The 19,308-nt window shown below is 38.6% G+C and overlaps 1 protein-coding gene across 20 annotated transcripts in view; it reads right to left on the reverse strand.

Annotated features, from left to right (window-relative positions):
- The window catches only part of ACSL4 (acyl-CoA synthetase long chain family member 4), a 151,046-nt gene that overhangs the window by 18,043 nt on the left and 113,695 nt on the right, over positions 1-19,308 (reverse strand). For all 20 annotated transcript variants that reach the window (XM_070256878.1, XM_070256881.1, XM_023634024.2 and 17 more), the window contains 7 exons: positions 17,092-17,242; positions 16,815-16,938; positions 13,614-13,685; positions 6,185-6,324; positions 5,225-5,397; positions 3,128-3,202; positions 632-823 (listed from right to left, as the gene is read on the reverse strand). In XM_070256878.1, coding sequence (XP_070112979.1) covers positions 632-823; positions 3,128-3,202; positions 5,225-5,397; positions 6,185-6,324; positions 13,614-13,685; positions 16,815-16,938; positions 17,092-17,242 — 927 coding nt within the window. The remainder of the gene's footprint in view (positions 1-631; positions 824-3,127; positions 3,203-5,224; positions 5,398-6,184; positions 6,325-13,613; positions 13,686-16,814; positions 16,939-17,091; positions 17,243-19,308) is intronic.

Genomic DNA, 19,308 nt, shown 5'->3' on the forward strand with positions numbered 1-19,308 from the left:
ATACATATCTATCTCCAAACAACTTTTGTTTTCTCATTACCAATCTTCTATTTTCCTGCCCCCCATCCTCCCCACCCCCAATGCTGCTGCTCTTGCTGCTACCAGTTACTAAGATGCAGGCACTGCCCTGTTCTAAACATTTTTGATTTATTTATTTTTTACTAAAGACTGGCACCTGGGCTAACAACTGTTGCCAATCTTTTTTTTTTTTCTGCTTTATCTCCCCAACCCCCACCCCCCTTACACAGCTGTATATCTTAGTTGCAGGTCCTTCTAGTTGTGGGATGTGGGACGCCACCTCAACGTGGACTGACGAGCGGTGCCATGCCCGTGCCCAGGATCCGAACCCTGAGCCGCCGTAGTGGAGCACGCGAACTTAACCACTTGACCACGGAGCCGGCCCCTAAACATTTTATTTATATCAACTCATTTAATCCTAACAAAAACCCTACCAGATCCATACTGCTGTCCCTGTTTTACAGACGGAGAACTGCAGACATAAGTTAAATAACTTGCCCAAATTTTAAACCAATAGCATCATCAACCCTATTAATGACTCGACCAATATTACCTTTCATATATGTTGAAGTTACAAAAACTAAAGAAAAGCACAAAAAGAGAATACACTGACCTATAATCTGTAAAGATCCATCGGGATGAAATTCTCCAATATCTCCAGTGCAAAACCACCTTTGGCCATTCTCATCCACAGAATAATCCTCTGCTGTTTTCTCTTCATTTTTAAAATATCCCATGGAGATATTCTGTCCACCAATTACGATTTCACCCCTGGGGTTTGGCTTGTCATGAATTGTATAACCGCCTGGAAGTCAATAAGCAAATTAGTTATTGTTCTAAAACAAAATTTACTTGCATTAATTCTCTCGCTCTCTTTTTTTTTTTTGGTGAGGAAGATTTGCTCTGAGGTAGCATCTGTTGCCAATCTTCCTCTTTTTTTTTTCTTGAGGAAGATTGTCACTGAGCTAACATCTGCACCAATCTTCCTCTATTTTGTATGTGGGATGCCAGCACAGCATGGCTTGATGAGTGGTGTAGGTCCGTGCCCGCAATCCAAACCCACAAACCCTGGGCTGCCAAAGTGGAGCGTGCCAGACTTAACCACTCTGCCATGAGGCCAGCCCATACATTAATTCTTAAAGCACCTTTGCTAATATTTTTCTGCTGATCAAATTTTACATCACTTTACAGGAGGCTATTAGTTCATATTTACTCAGATTTATGTGAGGATAGCGGGTGACTATGGTTTCAGGAGGACCAGGGAAGGCTCAATGATAACCACCAACAACCACCACCCATCCCAAACCTTCCCAAGGCCACCACATTTCACACACAGAAAAATCATTAAAGCTTAGGGTTCACAGAGCTCTGTTATAATAAAATCACCCCCAAGAAGGGTAATACATGAAGCTGTTAGGAGTAAATTACTAACATGTTGACATCAATGCATTCCAGGTGTTTCCTAAGCAGATTTCAATCAAAGAGAGCAGATATTATGTACCTACCAAAGGCAAGGCCATAAATTAGAGGGAAAGGGAGGCTATGGGAAACAAGAGGGCGATTTTATTTTCTTAACTCTGCCTATGGCCAGTCATGACTTTAAAAGTTAAAACATTGAAATAATTGACAATAACTATTAAAATAATTACTACTACTCCTTATCTATTTATTATTGAATAAAGCTTACCTTAAAGAAAATACACAAAAATCTAAATTCATAAAGTGAGATGTTGATTAGATTTTATGTGGTAAAAGGAGTAAAATCAGAGTTCTTTTAATCTGTTAGCTGCTCTTATAAACTTAAAACTATTCAATATTTCAGTACAACAAAACCGATTGTATGTAAAACATTAAGATCATTCCTATTTTATGAAGCAAAGATTCCTTCAGAGCAAGGAATTAACTCCAAATGCATGTCAAAAAGTGGACCTACTCCCCAAAAGTGACATGAAAGCACAATAGTAGAAAATTGGAAAATAAAAATTAAAGGCAAAATTCTCCTTACCAAGTTTTACCTTATACCTTGTTTCTCTGATTCTACAGCCTAATAACCCATCTAATAAAACAATGTTGATGCTGATGCCCAACACATATAGACATCTAATACCTATATTTTCTTCAGATTCTCATTGTAAAATTAGAAAGGCATTATCATGGGAGAAAGAAGGATGACTTATTCCCAAGACATAAACTCTTGTGAAAGCAAGTGGCTTTTAAACGTGGTTTTTAAAAAGACATGGTGTTCTGCACATAGACCACTGACAATAATGCACATATTAAGAAAGTCACGTAGGAGAAATACTTTTAGGAACGTCAAGTTTATGTCAGATCAAGCCCATTCATTTTCTGGGGTTTGCACAACCTACAGGATATGTCGTAGGAGGTCACTGACCCTTTAAATTTTCAGTCTATGGCTCCATCCCAAGGTGAATATTCTCTTTTGAAATCTTAAACTTTTTAATTATACTTTCTTTACCTAAGCTGTTAATTGCTTTGCAGTTAATGCACGCACTTAGTACTTTTCACAGTTTCATCATAGGATGACCAACTGACTTTTGCCTTCGACTGATTCATAAAAAGGATTATCACCGATGTCTGTAAAGCACCAGGTCTCCTCTAAGTGGTCTGCCTTGCAGTTACATATAAAAATTCAATTATACAAATAGCCAGACAGTCAAGAGCTAGGAATTTGGTGTGCGTGTGTGTGTGTGTGTGTGTGTGTGTGTGTGTGTGCGTGTGTGAGAGTAACTGGTCTGGAAAACCTGGAGTTTCATTTGCCCAGCCAAATCTCCTCACTAGCAAAGTCGAGCTTCAAAGGGTAAGATATACATCCTTTTTCAAACCCAGGGAATGCCCCGCTAAGAATTTTTTCCTCTTCACCATCAAGTATTTCCAAGTTTAGAAGCATCATGCCCAGAACCTGGAAATTTTCTTTTCTTCTTGGGAACCTAAAGATGTTATTGAGGACAAAGAAAGCACAGGGAACAAGCAACAGCAAAGACTCACGTGCTACCGCAGGCAATCTAATACTTTAAAGAAAGCAAGTCTTGAGGTTCACAGTGGTTTTGAGCATGTCCAGAATCACTAGTGTTTGTCATAAAATTCTTACCTTCCTGCCAGTCCTTTAGCTTAATTTCGCAGCAAATAAGAGGGGCTCCAACCCTGCCAGTAGTATAGTCAGTAACTATGAGGGAGGACAAGCAACAAAGATTATTAGCATACCACATTTCAGACTTGCACCAATACGAGACCAGGAATAGTGGTATTAGAGCCAGTCAAATATGATAAAAGAAGAGGCTGTAGAGAGAGGACTGCAAAGTGTGATCATTTATATTTCAACTTCATTTTAACAGTGCTATCGATCACAAGGTTGTTATCTAATTTTTGTTTCTCATGACTATATTTTAGATAATTAAGTACAAAAATCTGTTAAAGGAGTAGATCTGGCTCCACTGTTAGCTACCTAGGATTGTGGTAAGACAGATTTTGATTGGAATTCCTTCTCTACCACTCACTGATAGGCTGTGTAACTTGGACAAGTTACTTAACCTCTCTAAGCCTCTATTTCCTCATCTATTAAAGGGAGATAGTAACAGGTCCTACTTGATATAGGGACATGCTGTGAGGATTGAATGGAATGATACGTGGACAGTGCTTAAGACTTCTTGGCACGAACTAAGCATTCAATAAATGTCAGCTGCTTTATCAAACACCATAATGACAACAACGATTGTATTATCCTTTTGTAATCTGTGATTACTGCTAGCAATAATCTAGTATGTATGGACAGCCTATGATGTATTTAGAATTAAATTAAACATGTGAGGAAACCACATAAAGAATAAGGAGACTCTGCCCTCAATGAGCTTACAAATAAAATATCTAGGAATAAATGCATGTGAAACAATTTAGAGAATATTTAAATACTAAATTGCATGGTACCGATGGTGAGCACAATAGTACCTCAGAGACTAGAAAGATCAACATAAAATGAAATCTTTGGGAATGACTTAATTCAAGAGTTGGGCACTAAAAAAATGGCTATGACTCTTAGCAAAAAGGGCATTCTAAGAGATGGGAAGAGAAAATAGAGGTGAGAGCAAGAATGCCTATATAAGAAAGACTGAGAACATGAGCTTGTCAGGAGAGAAGAGCCAGGTATGTACATGCATGGGAAATAATGGAAAACAATGATGGGCAGGTACAATGGTGCCAGATTAAAGATGTGTTGAAAGCTAGGTCACCAGGTAGGAAGCAGTGTTTGAGGTGGATGTGTCTAACTGAAGTATACAGGATCAATCAGAAGTGATATAGTAGAGGCAAGCACAGAAGTTGAAAGGCTGTTACCTCAGAGCAGTGTAAAGTATAAAAGGTGGGATGCCAAAGGCGGTATATGCAGAGGAGGGAGCAATCCAATGAAGGCAAAGAAAGAGCTGATAAAAGTTAAGTAAAAACATTCCGATGAGTTCAAAGCCAATATTCTGAACGACTTTAAGGATGGTAATACCAATGACACAAAGAATTTAGCAATGAAGAGATGGTCTGAGATAATGGCATTGACTTTGGACACAATGTGCTTAAAGCGAAAGAGGAATAAAAAAAATTACTATACCCCAGTGTTTCACAACCTGGGGTTGATTTTCCCCTCAGGGGTATTTGGCAATGTTTGAAGATATGTTTCATTGTCACAGTTAGGGGGAGCAGGTTACTACTAGTATTTGACTGCTAAACATCCTACAATGGGCAAGAGAGCCCTCAACAACAAAGAACTACCTGGTTCAAAATTTGAATAGTGCTCAAGTTGAGAAACCCTACTATAGGTTGCGAAAATAACAGAAGAAAAAGCAAAGAAGAAGTCAGGGCAGGAATGTAGATCCAAGAGGGAGCACAAAAGCGACAATTTATTCCAAGAGTGCTGTTCTCCAAGGAAGTGATCATTCAGAGAGAGAAAATTAAAGGACCAGGGTGACAGGAGTTTTGAAGACTGACAAGGTGACGTAAATATTTACAGGGCTTACAAATAACGGGCACACATGATACTCTTAATTAAAAAAGTTTCTAAAACTAAAAATATGTAGGTTTGCATTGAAACTGATACTATTGAAGAGGTATAAAATTACCATTGTTCCCAAAGGTAATGGAAATGGGCTTTGTCTTTATTAGTAGGAAGTGATACAGAATTATTTGCCATATTAAAAATGCTTACCTTCAGTAACTGTCCCAGCACCACATGATTCTGTCAGTCCATAACCCTGACCAATTGGGCAGCAGAAACAGACATTCATGAATCGGTGTGTCTGAGGAGACAGCGGCGCTCCTCCAGACAGCATCATCCGGACATTCCCTCCCAGCAGAGCCTTCACTTTTTTAAACAGTAACCTGAATAAAAAGAGGGATCAATTCTTTTAATACATGCATATATTATTCTTGGCGACACGAATTTATAAACTCTAGGAAAGATTTCTCAACTTTAACTGAACATCTGAATTTCACAACCATGGTGATAATAAAAGGTTAACAAAGCAACAACTAGTAACACCTTGAAAAATGCCAGATAAACTCTTAAAAATGCAAAAAAAAAAAAAAACCCCATGCAATGTTGGGAAAGTGCTTTGACACACAGCAAAGGAAAGAAAATGAGGATGTCAAAGGAAAAAAAAATTAAAGTTATCTTTGGAACATTTCGTCATCTATCTTATCAACCTTCCAATGAAAAATGCTTCCCCATCTCCATGCCCCAGAAATTAAAATAACTGTTATATTCCTCTTTTACTACACTATTTTATGAATACAATAAATCAGAAAACTTGATGCAGAATAAATCTTGAAAATCAATTTTTTAGTTAGAAATGACACTGTTTTTAAACTGAAGTGTCTTGACTCAAAAGTCTACTTTAGTTTTTCATGAGACCAAATTTTATAATTAAATATTAAATATTTACTCAATTATTAAAATTTGTTAAACTGCCAAGATCGGAGTTCAGCGTCCTCTGCTTGATGGATAAGCAATGAGGCTTAGAGGGGAACAAAAGAGAAAAACCAACCTTATGATCCTGGTGGTGATGCTCAAAGTAAATTAACTTACCATGTACTTACTCATCTTCCAGATGTAAAAATCTGAAAAGATTTACAGGCTCAAACTACAGAGTCTGTAAAATTTACTTACAGATTGCAAAGTGGTGCGTCATATCCCTTTTTGATCTGTTCCAACTTGTAATCATACCCTATCTTGAATAGAGTTTTCTGAATATAGTTCATCTCTTGAACTTTGCTCATAACATTCTTGTAAATTCTATCCATGATTTCCTAAAAGGTAAGTAAAAACATTCAATAATCTGCAAAAATTTACACCAACACTGAGACAGTCTTTAGTTGAAGATACCTTATTGACAACATCTTAGGTAAAAGTCTTTAGTGTAATGCACATATTTACTTTATCATATTATTCACTTCACTAACTTGACTTGTTCACTATTTCAAAAAGACTAAGGACAAGTATAGGGGTTTCTGCAGTTCTATACACTAAGCCTATCTAAAATTTTAAACAATGTTAATCAGGGGGGTAAATAATGCATTCACCTCTCACAGAAAGATAATTTTTTTTTTAGATTGGCACTTGTGGTAACATCTGTTGCCAATCTTTTTTTTTTCCTCTTCTCCCCAAAGCCCCTAGTGCATAGTTGTATATACTAGTTGCAGGTCCTTCTAGTTGTGCTATATGGGACACCGCCTCAGCATGGCTTGATGACCAACACTAGGTGCATGCCCAGGATCCAAACCGGTGAAACCCTGGGCTGCTGAAGCGCAGTGTGCAAACTTAACCACTTGGCCATGGGGCCGGCCCCAAGACAATTTTTTTTTTATTATTTTCTTTCAAATACATTCACCTACTCTCAAACAGTATCGAAATACCCAACTGTGTTGAATCTAATCCTGATTTTTTTCTCTTTATCTACCTTGTGACTCCATACAGCATGGCAGAAAGCGTTACAGCTTCTTAAGATTCTTATGTCACTGTAATTTAGGCATTTCTATCCATTTTAATAGAAGCTAAGATAACAAAAAAGAATAGTATTTTTGCTCAAAGCTCTTTGAAAATCCAGAAGTAGGATGAGCTTTGGGATAAACTGACTCCCAAGCTAATATACCCAAAACAGAAAACAAAACAAAAAACCCAGACTATCATTAAATGACGTTTTCTTGAAATTATTTAGCACAAATTAACAAGAATTATTGCATAAGCACACCTATTTACAAATACCTAGTTTTAAATATTTAAAATAGCAATTAAAGTAAATTTAGTTGCGCTACAATGAAAAACTTCATGGACGGCTCTTTCGATATTCGAATAGAGCCATTGACAAATGAGGACAGCAGAACCATCCCTTGCATCATGCTAAGTGAGCTAAGTCAGACAGAGAAAGACAAACACTGTATGATCTCACGTATATGTAGAACCTAAAAAAGCCAAACTCATAGCAACAGAGAGTAGACTGGTGGTTGCCAAGGGCTGGGGCGGGTGGGGGAATGGGGAGATGTTGGTCAAAGAGTAGAAACTTCCAGTTGGAAGATGAATAAGTTCTGGGGAACTAATGTACAGCATGGTGACTATAGTTAACAAGACTATATTATATACTTGGAAGTTGCTACAGAAGTAGATCTTAAATGTTCTCACCACACACACATACATAAACGGTGACCATGTGAGGTGATGGATGTAACTAATCTTATTGTGGTAATCATTTCATAATACATACATATATCAAATCATCATGTTGTACATCTTGAACTTACACAATGTTATATGTCAATTATATCTCAATAAAGCTGGGGGGAGGAGAGGAAGGCCACTACTGCATTCAAGCATGGTCCAATGTTGTTTCCTCCACTTCCACAAAAGGAATCACTATCATATAACTGAAATATTTGTCTTGATCTGTGACTGAGGAACCCCAAAAGTTTCCTAAAAGGGCTTTAACACCCCATAACTATCCCTCTTAAAAAAGTGTATGGGATGTTGAGTGGACAAAAAAGCATGAGAGTGAGACAGATGTGTAAGAACCACTTTCAGTGCTCCTTCCAACACTAGATCTCAACCACAGGCACAGACAGGCCTCAATGAGTAAGGAACACAATACAGTTACGACAAGTTGGCAGGATTTATTGCTAGCACACTAAGTCACCATTTATTGCAACCTAATATTACATGATGTTCAATTGACTCACTGCTTATAAGTAGTGATTTATTGTGAATTCTCACACTGTGAGTATTACAATACTAAATGGATCTTTTATACTGACTCCAGAAAAGAACAAACTCAGAAAATAGAATCTGGCAAAAGCAATTGCCAATAAAAAGGTTTTTTTAAAGGCCTATTTACAGAGGAATGGGAGGAGCTAAGGAAACCAACAAGGCTGGGGGAAGCATCAATGGACTAGTGACATGGGAGATCATTTACTATCCCTAGGCCTGAAGAAGTAAGAGGAGAGAAGTGTTATTGGAACCTGGATTGAGAACTGTAGCCATGGGAAAGATCTGCTTACAGCCAACGGGAAAGAGACTGTCCAATGAGTGCCTGACAACTGCCAAAAAAAAAAAAAAATCGCAGGCCAGCAGGGAAGGAGCAAAGGCAGTAAGTATGCAGACCTCCCTCTCTCTTCCCGTCCTCTGATCTCATGAGTGCCAACAATTGGCTGAACTCAACCAGAAACCAAAAGGCAAACAAACCCTGGTAATTCATCCACAGAAGTTAGCCTTCCAAGACACAAAGTAAAGAAGAATGGACAATGGACAATTAGAGGATACACAGCAGATGAGCTAACTCCTTTTTATCCTTCAGGCCCAAATTCAGACATTACTTCCTAGACTCCTGGACCTTTCCCCCTCCCTAACTATGTGCTCTGATACAGTTTACTAGGGACTCCTGTACACTGGGTAATAAAGCCAACATGTTGATTCTCCGAACAAAACAACAACAAAAACAATCCTAAAAAGACAGCCACAGTGGTTAACAAGGCTGGTATCAGAGAGGTAGAGTTCAAGCTTTGACTCCAGCACCTATGGGCTGTGTGACCTTGGGCAAGCTTTTTTCTTTATAAAATAGGGATAACAGGACCCATCTAGCAGATTCTTGGGAAGGAATAAGTGAGATAATCCATCCTAAAGCACTTAGCACAGTGCCTGGAACATAGTAAGTACAGGCATACCTCGTTTTACTGTGCTTTGCTTTACTGCACTCCGCAGATATTGTATTTCTTACAAATTGAAGGTTTGTGGCAACCCTGCATTGAGCAAGTCTATTGGCACCATTTTTCCAACAGCATTTGCTTATTTCCTATCTCTGTGTCACATTTTGGTAATTCTCCCAATATTTCAAACTTTCTCATTATTGTTATATTTGTTGTAATGACCTGTGATCAGTCACCTTTTTGGGGGGGTGTGTGTGTGTGAGGAAGATTGGCCCTGAGCTAACATCTGTTGCCAATCTTCCCCTTTTTGCTTGAGGAATATTGTCGCTGAGCTAACATCTGTGCCAATCCTCCTCTATTTTATGTGGGATGCTGCCACCGCATGGCTTGACAAGTGGTGCCAGGTCCATGCCCAGGATCCGAACCTGTGAACTCCAGGCTCCAGAAGAGGAGTGCAGGAACTTAACCACAACATCACTGGGCCGGCCTCTGTGATCAGTCATCTTTGATGTCACTATTACAATTGTTTTGGGATGCCACAAACCAAGCCCATTTAAGATGGCAAACTTAACCAATAAATGTTGCATGTGTTCAGACTGTTCTACCAACTGGCTGTTCCTCCATCTCTCTCCCTCTCCTGAGGCCTCCCTATTCCCTGACACATAACAATATTGAAATTAGATCAATTAATAACCCTACAATGGCTTCCAAGTGTTTCAGTAAAAGGAAGAGTTGCACATCTCTCACTTTAAATCAAAAGCTAGAAATGATTAAGCCTAGTGAGGAAGGCATTGTGAATGCAAAGGAAACGTAATTGAAGGAAATTAAAAGTGCTATTCTAGTGAACACATGAATGATGAGAAAGTGAAACAGCCTTATTGCTGACATGGAGAAAGTTTTAGGGGTCTGGATAGAAGATCAAACCAGCCACGACATTCCCTTAAGCCAAAGCCTAATCCAGAGCAAGGCCCTAACTCTTGTCAATTCTGTGAAGACTAAGAGAGGTGAGGAAGCTTCAGAAGAAAAGTTTGAAGCTAACAGAGGTTGGTTCATGAGATTTTCGGAAAGAAGCCGCGTCCATAACACAAAAGCGCAAGGTGAAGCAGCAAGTGCTGATGCAGAAGCTGCAGCAGGCCATCCAGAAGATCCAGCTCAGATCATTCATGAAGACAGCTACACTAAACAACAGATTTTCAACGCAGACAAACAGTCATATATTGGAAGAGGATGCTATCCAGGACTTTCATAGCTAGAGAGGAGAAGCCAATGCCTGGCTTCAAAGGTTCAAAGGACAGGCTGACTCTTGTCAGGCAGCTGGTGACTTTAAGTTGAAGCCAATGCTCATTTACCACTCCAAAAATCCTAGGGTCCTTAAGAATTTATGCTAAATCTACTCTACCTGTGCTTTATAAATGGAACAAGAAAGCCTGGATGACAGCACATCCGTTTACAACATTGTTTACTGAATATTTTAAGCCTATTGTTGAGACTTACTCCTCAGGAAAAAAAATTTATTTCAAACTATCACTGCTCATTGACAATGCACCTGGTCACCCAAGAGCTCTGATGGAGATGTACAATGAAATTAATGCCGTTTTCATGCCTGCTTGAAACTTGAACTGAACACAACACACATTCTGCAGTCCATGGATCAAGGAATCGTTTTGAGTTTGAAGTCTTACTATTTAAGAAACACATTTCATAAGTCTGTAGCTGCCACAGATACTGATTCCTCTGATGGATCTGGGCAAAGTAAATTGAAAATCTTTTGGAAAATACTCACCACTCTAGATGCCACTAAGAACATTTGTGAGCCAGCCCTGGTGGCCTAGCGGTTAAAGTTCAGAGCGCTCCACTTCGGCGGCCTGGGTTTGGTTCCCAGGCACGGAACCACACCACTTGTCTGTCAGTAGCCATGCTGTGGTGGCAGCTCACACAGAAGAACTAGAAAGACTTACAACTAGAATATACAACTATGTACTGGGGCTTCGGGAAGGGAAAAAAAAAGGAAGATTGGCAACAGATGTTAGCTCAGAGTGAATCTTTCCCAGTAAAAGAACATTCATGATGCATAGGAAGAGGTCAAAATATCAACATTCACAGGAGTTTCAAAGAAGTTGATTCCAACCCTCATGGATGACTTTGAGGGGCTCAAGACTTCAGTGGAGGAAATAACTGCAGATGTGGTGGAAACAGCAAGAGAACTAGAATTAGAAGTGGAGCCCGAAGTTGTGACTGAATTCCTGCAATCTCATGATAAAACTTTAATGGATGAGGAGCTGCTTCTTATGGACGAGCAAAGAAAGTGGTTTCTTGAGATGGAATCTACTCCTGGTGAAGATGTTGTGAAGATTGTTGAAATGATGACAAAGGATTTAGAATATTACATAAACTTAGTTGATAAAGCAGCGGAAGAGTTTGAGAGGCTTGACTCCAATTTCAAAGGAAGTCCTATTGTGGGTAAAATGCTATCAAACAGTATCGCATACTCCAGAGAAATCATTGATGAAAGGAAGAGTCAATCAATGCAGCTGACTTCATTGCTGTCTTATTTTAAGAAATTGCCACAGCCACCCCAACCTTCAGCAACCAGCAGCCATCAGCATTGAGGCAAGACCCTCCACCAGCAAAAAGATTATGACTCAATGAAGGCTCAGATGATGGGTAACATTTTTCAGCAGTAAAACATTTTTTAATTGAGGTATACACATTTTTTTTAGACATAATGCTATTCTATTGCACACTTAATAGACTACACTATAGTGTAAACCTAACTTTTATATGCACTGAGAAACCAAAAAATTCCTGTGACTTGCTTTATGGCAAGATTCGCTTTATTGCAGTGGTCTGGAACTGAACCCACAATATCTCTGGGGTATGTCTGTACTATGCTACCTATTATTAGCATCATTTTATTATGCTTTCCATCAGAAGCCTCTCTTTTCAGTTTGCAAACTTGCTGAATTCTATAGCACCCCTAAATAAGAAGGCAAAGGCTACTCTGACTTAGTCTAATTCTTCGGTTATTTGGTAATTTTGTAATTAGAAGCTAAAAGTAACCACAGAGCATCTTCCATCTGCAATTCTCAGAAAAATGTGAACTGAATACTTCATTATCTAATCTCAGACTTTCCATGTGCAAAAAGAATTCTGTGAAAGATACTGGGATAAGATTTGAAGTCTGGTCATCATACAAGCAGTAGTGATATACACTCCCGCTGGGGTTTCTGAAGCCTGAAAGTGCTAGAATATATTTGATTATACAATTTTAAAACATGGCACTAAATATTTTAGAATGTATCATTACAAGGGTATAAAATGTAACATCTTGTTTTTGTAAAAGACAGTATTTCACAAAAGGGTTTTGAATACCTAGAATTAAGCCTTTTTTCCTTTGGGAGCTCTCTCAAATGACAGTTTTCTTAATCACCATAAGAGAGTCAGGAGGCTTGGATTCTAGACTCAGCTCTGTCACTAACCAGCTCCAAAACCCTGGATAGGCTGGCTCAGCTCTCTAGGATGATAGCCTAGGTGTCCTCATTTTTTAAATTCAGTGATTAAACAAAATGATCTTTACAGGATATTCTACCTTTAAAATATTATGACCAATTCCTGCATTAAGTAATTTGAACTAGGTGATTTTCTTTTTTAATTTTTTTTAAGATTGGCACCTGAGCTACCATCTGTTGCCAATCTTCTTTTTTTTCCCCCTCTTTCTTTCTCCCCAAATCCCACCAGTACATAGTTATATATTCTGGTTGTGGGTCCTTCAGGTTGTGCTATGTGGGATGCCACCTCAGCAGGGCTTGATGAGTGGTACTAGGTCCACACCCAGGATCCGAACCGGCGAAATCCTGGGCCACTGAAGCCGAGCACGTGAACTTAACCACTTGGCCACAGGGCCAGCCCCTGAACTAGATGACTTTTATCACCTAATTTTCAAGTATCAGCAAACACTAATAGGCACACATTTCAGAAATCTGCCATTTCATCTTTCTCAACACTTATCTAAGGCTTGAAGGAACACATTGGCCATAATTTCATCAAAGTAAATTTTTTTTTTTAAGATTGGCCCTGAGCTAACATCTGTTACCAATCTTTTTTTTTCCTTCTTCTTCTTCTCCCCAAAGGCCCCCAGTACATAGTTGCATATCTTAGTTGCGGGTCCTTCTAGTTGTGGCGTGTGGGACGCCACCTCAGCGTGGCTTGATGAGCAGTGCCATGTCCGCACCCAGGATCTGAACCAGTGCAACCCTGAGCTGCCAAAGTGGAGCACGCGAACTCAATCACTTGGCCACGGGCTGGCCACAATAAAATTATTTTAAAATGGACACAAATATCTAAGAGCATTAGTTTTTAAAAAGTTCAAGGCCATGCAGTTAATGACATTTATACTCTGTACTCACCGGAACAGCGGCCATGAGTGTAGGCTTCAGTACAGTGCAGTCTCCTTTGCTTCCTTTTTTAATTTTGCTGGACTACATTTTGTAAAAAAAGGTAAATAGGATCAGGGAAACCAAACTTAGCAAAAATTGCTATAAGTCAATTAACAATAACAAAGACAGAAATTTACACGTGGAATGTGATCTACTGCTCTGCTATCTGTTACAACTATCATAGCCTATAAGTCTGAAGGGTAACTGCTTTAGTGCTTTGCCCTAAAGAATGTTTCTTCCAGCACATTTAAGCCTTCCTTAGAGGAGAAACTCTGATCCAGAATAAAGGAGAATAAAGGAGAATGGGATATTTTGGTAAATTGAGCATTCTTATTAATAACATATCAAACATAGCACAGACCATCCATTTAAAAAAAAAAGAAAGAAAATCCTCAACGAAGGTAGATTGAACAGTGAAACAAAACTGAAGATAATTTTAACTTTTGCTGATTAGCCAAAAGCCAAAGGCACACCTCAAAGTCACCACTATGACTGTCAATTAACATCACATAGAAATACTAACTGGATAACATTTTGATTGATAGAACACTAAAGACACTGCCAGGTGACCATGTGGGGATACGCACATATATACATAAACGTGTATATATTTCTTCTTCCTTTCTTTCTTATATACATAAGTGCTACTCGGGATTTCACATGTCAGACCAGTAGGTAGAAAAATTGATAAAGTTGCTCACTGAAAAAGGTAGATAAAAATAAGAATCTGCTACAATGCAGTTCATTAGTCTGTAAGTTCAGATGTATCACGTGCTAGCCTTGGCTAACACAGGCAAGAAGAAACTCAGCCTTAAGAAGCAGTGTGATCCACCAGAACCACCAGCAATGTCACAGAGAAGATTCTGCTGGGAGAACTCAATTGCTTTTATTCTACTTTTTTTAAAGATGGATAAAGGAAATAAAATAACTCCTTGTGCTTTATGTATGTGCATGTGTGTGCACATTTGCAAGTGGAAACCTACACCTGCACATGCACACTGCACACCGGGGAGGGCTGCTCTGCAGAGAGAAAGATGGGCTCCTATGTCCTTCAAGTCGGAGCTGCCCTCCACGTGCTGCTGACCACGTTTTGCTATAGAAAGTGGTTCCAGGGTAGCAGCAGCCACAAGGAGCCCTTACTTGCTTTCTTTATTATTCTTACTAATATTTCAGTTCTTGTCTTTATTATGATCACACTAACTCTAGTTATGACAACATCAGTATCATCTGCTGACTTCCAGTGTGGTGCCCCTGGTTTTTCCCCCCTTTTTCTGATTTCTTATATGAGGGAAATTCCTGGGGTTTGGATTCCTACTCAGATCGAGACTCTTTTTATAATAAAGTTTATTAAAAAGGTAGGTGTGAATGTCCCTGACAGTTTTGTAACAGGCTTCTAATGTACTACTTGGCCTAAGAGACGGCACGAATAAAGTCAGACCAGCAAGAGACTCCAACTGCCCCTTCCGCACACTGAGGCTATTGTTTTCAGAAAGGCAGTGAAAGCAAGCATTGCCAGTCTGTGGCTGCTGAACTTCCCCAAGAGGCGAAAAAAATCACACTCAAAGCTCACTGAAAGATTTTTCACATGTTGAGAACATCTCTAAACATAAGAAAAACCCAGTACATTGCATCAAAATGTAATCATCGCAGATTTTTCTAAAAATTGTTCTATAATTTAAGCCTCAGTCTTATTCATAGGTCTATTTTGACTTTACTAGAGCAAGTCCTGTTTATTAGTTTATTTGACAGTTTACTTATTCTCTGCATTACTATGCTAGCAGATTTTAAATATCAACTTTTAGCTGAGTGGTATGGTTAAATACAGCAGCTCTCCATCTGACAAACAGGTTGTGCTCCTGCAAGTACAGGTAGATAGCTGACTAGAACACAAAATATTTTCTCATAGAAAAGCCACTTAAAAAGCTGGTTGGATTATCCTTGGGGAGGATAAAGGGACACACAGGACATTCTGGGGTACAGGGAATGTTCCTTTTTTCTTGATCCAGATGATGATCATAGAAGTCTATACATGCATGTGTTTATCAAATTTCGTCAACCAGTATACAAATAAATCCAAAAATATCTACTTAACATTTTTATCTTAATATTATACAAGCTACCTAACCTCTCTCTAAAATGATAGTTCTATAAAAACAGAAAAAGTATTACAATTTCTAACTATAAGCACCAAGGGCACATCTTTTTACCAAATGCATGCTCCATCAAGCCTCTCAAATAAAAGGTAGGATTGCGTGGGGTTCTGAAAAATAACAGCTGGCCCTCCAGTGATCGGCGTGGCAGAAGCCACACAGAGAGTGAAGTCATTCCTACCTAGACTCAGTTTCTTTGAGCATTCTCAACCCCACAGCTGCCTTAGAAGCTCTTTTTTCCCAACGTCTGGCTGAAGCTTTTCTATAACAACCATTCCAAAGAAGAATTTAAACAGAACTGTCAACAGTACGTATTAGATGTGCAATTTTGAATGGGCTTAAAATACATGAGTTACCCTACCCATTGTTGGGCTTTCTGCTATGAAGAACAGGGAGAAGGGACTGAACCCTGACTCAGTGGAAAGCTGAGGGCTGCCTTTGGACATGCTGCAGTGCTATGCAATAGAACTTCCTGCAATGATGGAAATGTTTGGTATCTGTGTTGTCTAATATGGTAGCCACTAGTCACACGTAGCTACTGAGAACTGGAAATGTGACTAGAGCAACTGAAAAACAGAATTTTTCTTATTTAATTTTAATTAATCCGAATTTCAATACATGGCTAGTAGCTACTGTATTGGACGGCACAGCTCTAAAGAAAACTCACAGCAAAACTGGGCCAAAATTGTACCACCACATCTCCCAAAAAACCCACCAATGTTTGTGGATACTATATCAAAAAGGCTCAGTGTATTTATATTCTCTATTCTCTATCCTAGCTCTGCAAAATAAAAACCTAATAGAGAAATATAAGATAAAAGTAATTATTAATGCCAAAATAATGTGAAAATACGTAGATAAATCAATGCTAACAAATCCACAAGGTTATTTACTACAGCTACATTTTGAAGTCAAGGAAAAACTTTTAGCTGAATTAAAATATCTCATGTTTTAGTAACACGTTCTCAGCCAAACACTGTAACTTTATATGATCATGCCAATATACTGAAAAGCTTGTCACCTGGTCAGAGAGAGTAAGTGGAGAAGAATATCCAATCCTACAGCCATAGGTAAAGCAAGATATCTCTGCGGTCAATTCTAGTACGTGAGCCAAAGGCAAGTAGCCAATGTATGTGTCCTTTGGTCTAAAACAAAATCAGAGAAACATTTTAGTCATTCTTAAAAAGGCAATGTAAATTACAAATGTGAATAACCTTATCATTTTAATATAGATTGAGTTTAGAGAATGGCAAGCATGTTCTAATTTCTAAGAAGAAAGTTGAATAATCTCCTCTTACCCCAGCCCGGGAATTCTCTCACACTGGCCTGTCATGCCAGCTATCAAATTGCTGTGATGCATCATCACTCCCTTGGGGCGGCCAGTGGAGCCACTGGTGTACATGACGATAGCCATGTCCGAAGGCGCTGGTCTATTTGGAGGAACGCTCGCTAAATGAATGAAAAAGCACATTTTCCTCAGTCTGAAAGTTAAATTGCTAAACAAAGAGATGATATTCAGATTTTTGCATAATGATAGACGACTGAAAACAAATGGTCTATTGATAATCAAAAGAAAAGCAGTTATCAAATTCTAGTTAAATGCAGTCAGAATTTCAAACTCAATTTGGCCCGTTTTCTGGATGTGTAGCCTAATCCCTGTCTGCTCGTGCGTCTCCACAGTGTTGTACACAGAGCAGTATTGTGGGAGGATTTCCAGGACGTTGGAAAATCAGGAAGATGAGAGGATCGTGTGTAAGCCTCTCAGGCCTCAGTGTTCTCCTCTCTAAAATGAGTCAGTTGGACTAGATTGTGGTTCTTGACCACTGGTGAGCATGAGAATCACCTGCAGAGCTTAAATAAAATACTGTGTCTGGATCCTAGTTCTGAAATCTCTGATTCTCTATGTCTGGGATGGATCAAAGGCTCCACAAGTGACTCTCATACACACCCCTGATCGAAAACCACTGGACTTGATTTTTGCAAAGTTTTTACAAAATCATTTTATTTTAAAATAATTCAATCATGGACATTGAATTAGATAACCATTATACACAAACATATTATTTTAAGATTAGATTCCAAGTAGCAAGTAAAATCCAAAGGACATCAAACCAAAATTACCTTTTCTACTGTTTTGACTGTCCTGAAATCGACATAGGAAATCACTTTTTTCAGAGTACAGTTAGATAAAATTATAGCAAAACATCCTTCCTCTCCCTCTCTCTGCTACCCACTCTCTCTCTCTCTCTCGCTCTCACTCCTTGCACTTGGAATACTTGTTATGTATCTGGCTTGAGGATTCTTTGGGGTCTTCCAGATTTAGTGCTTCTTCCCCCATCTGCATCAGAGCATACTTTGATTCTTTTTAGTCAAAATTAGACAGAAATTTTAGGATACCAAGAGACAGAGACCATGTAGAGGGGTTTACATACCTTTCATTCCCTATCAAAGGTAATACCTAAATGGTATCTAGACTTCACTTCTTCTAGCCCACTGTCTGAAGGTAGGAAAGTTTGATCTTAAAGGCCCTGAGCCCCAGTGCTGTCTTGGCTCACGGAATGATTGGGGGAGGAAAATAGAGAGGTCTTACCATTAGACTATATTCAGCCATCTTGAGCAGGGGTTGGCAGACATTTTTTTGCAAAGATATTTTGCAGAGAGTAAATCCTTTAGGCTTTGAGAGATATATGGTCTCTGCCAAAATTACCCAACTTTGCTGTTGCAGAGTGAAAGGAGCCAGAGACAACTGCTAAACAAACAGGTGTGACTGTGTTCCAATCCAACTTTATTTAGAGAAACAGACAACCTGTGGGCTAGAGGCAATGCTTCTCGAACTATCTGTTGTGAGGACCTTTTTTTCCCCTATTAATTTATGGATGGATGCTTTTGTAAAATAAAGTAAAAATGAATTACTGGAAAAACTAAATGAAAAGGACGTAACATATGAGCTTAAAGTTTTTAGATTAAACAGACAACAAATTACATTTCAATAAATATAATTAGAACAGTCATACATAGGGAACAAGAAAAGAAGTAGAAAAACTGCAAATGTTGTTACTTGAAAGTATCTTCTAGCCTATTAATAGACAATTGCTACTACAGACATAACTTGTTTGTCATTTCACAATACTAACTAAACAAACAGTTGAGTGAAATTACAACACCCCATTTATTAAGTGCCTATATGTGCTCTAAACAAACACTGTGTATGTCAATATTTAAAATTTTTAATGTGACATAAATTTGCTTCTTGCTGTTAATTTATCTCATCTCGGTAGGACAGACAACAGTGCTACTTACAAGAGATAATGTGTATACAAACTGTTCCTATGTTTTCTTAAATAGCTTTATTGAGATATAATTGACATACAAAAAAACTACACATATTTAATGTATACAATTTGATGATTTGAACATATGCAAACAGCTGTGATACCATCACCACGATCAGGGTAAATAGACATATCCAGCACCTCCTGAGTTTCCTTGTGTCCCTTTGTTATTATTGTGGTTGT

The sequence above is a fragment of the Equus caballus genome, chromosome X (genome assembly GCF_041296265.1).
Source record: "Equus caballus isolate H_3958 breed thoroughbred chromosome X, TB-T2T, whole genome shotgun sequence".
Lineage (NCBI taxonomy): Eukaryota > Metazoa > Chordata > Mammalia > Perissodactyla > Equidae > Equus > Equus caballus.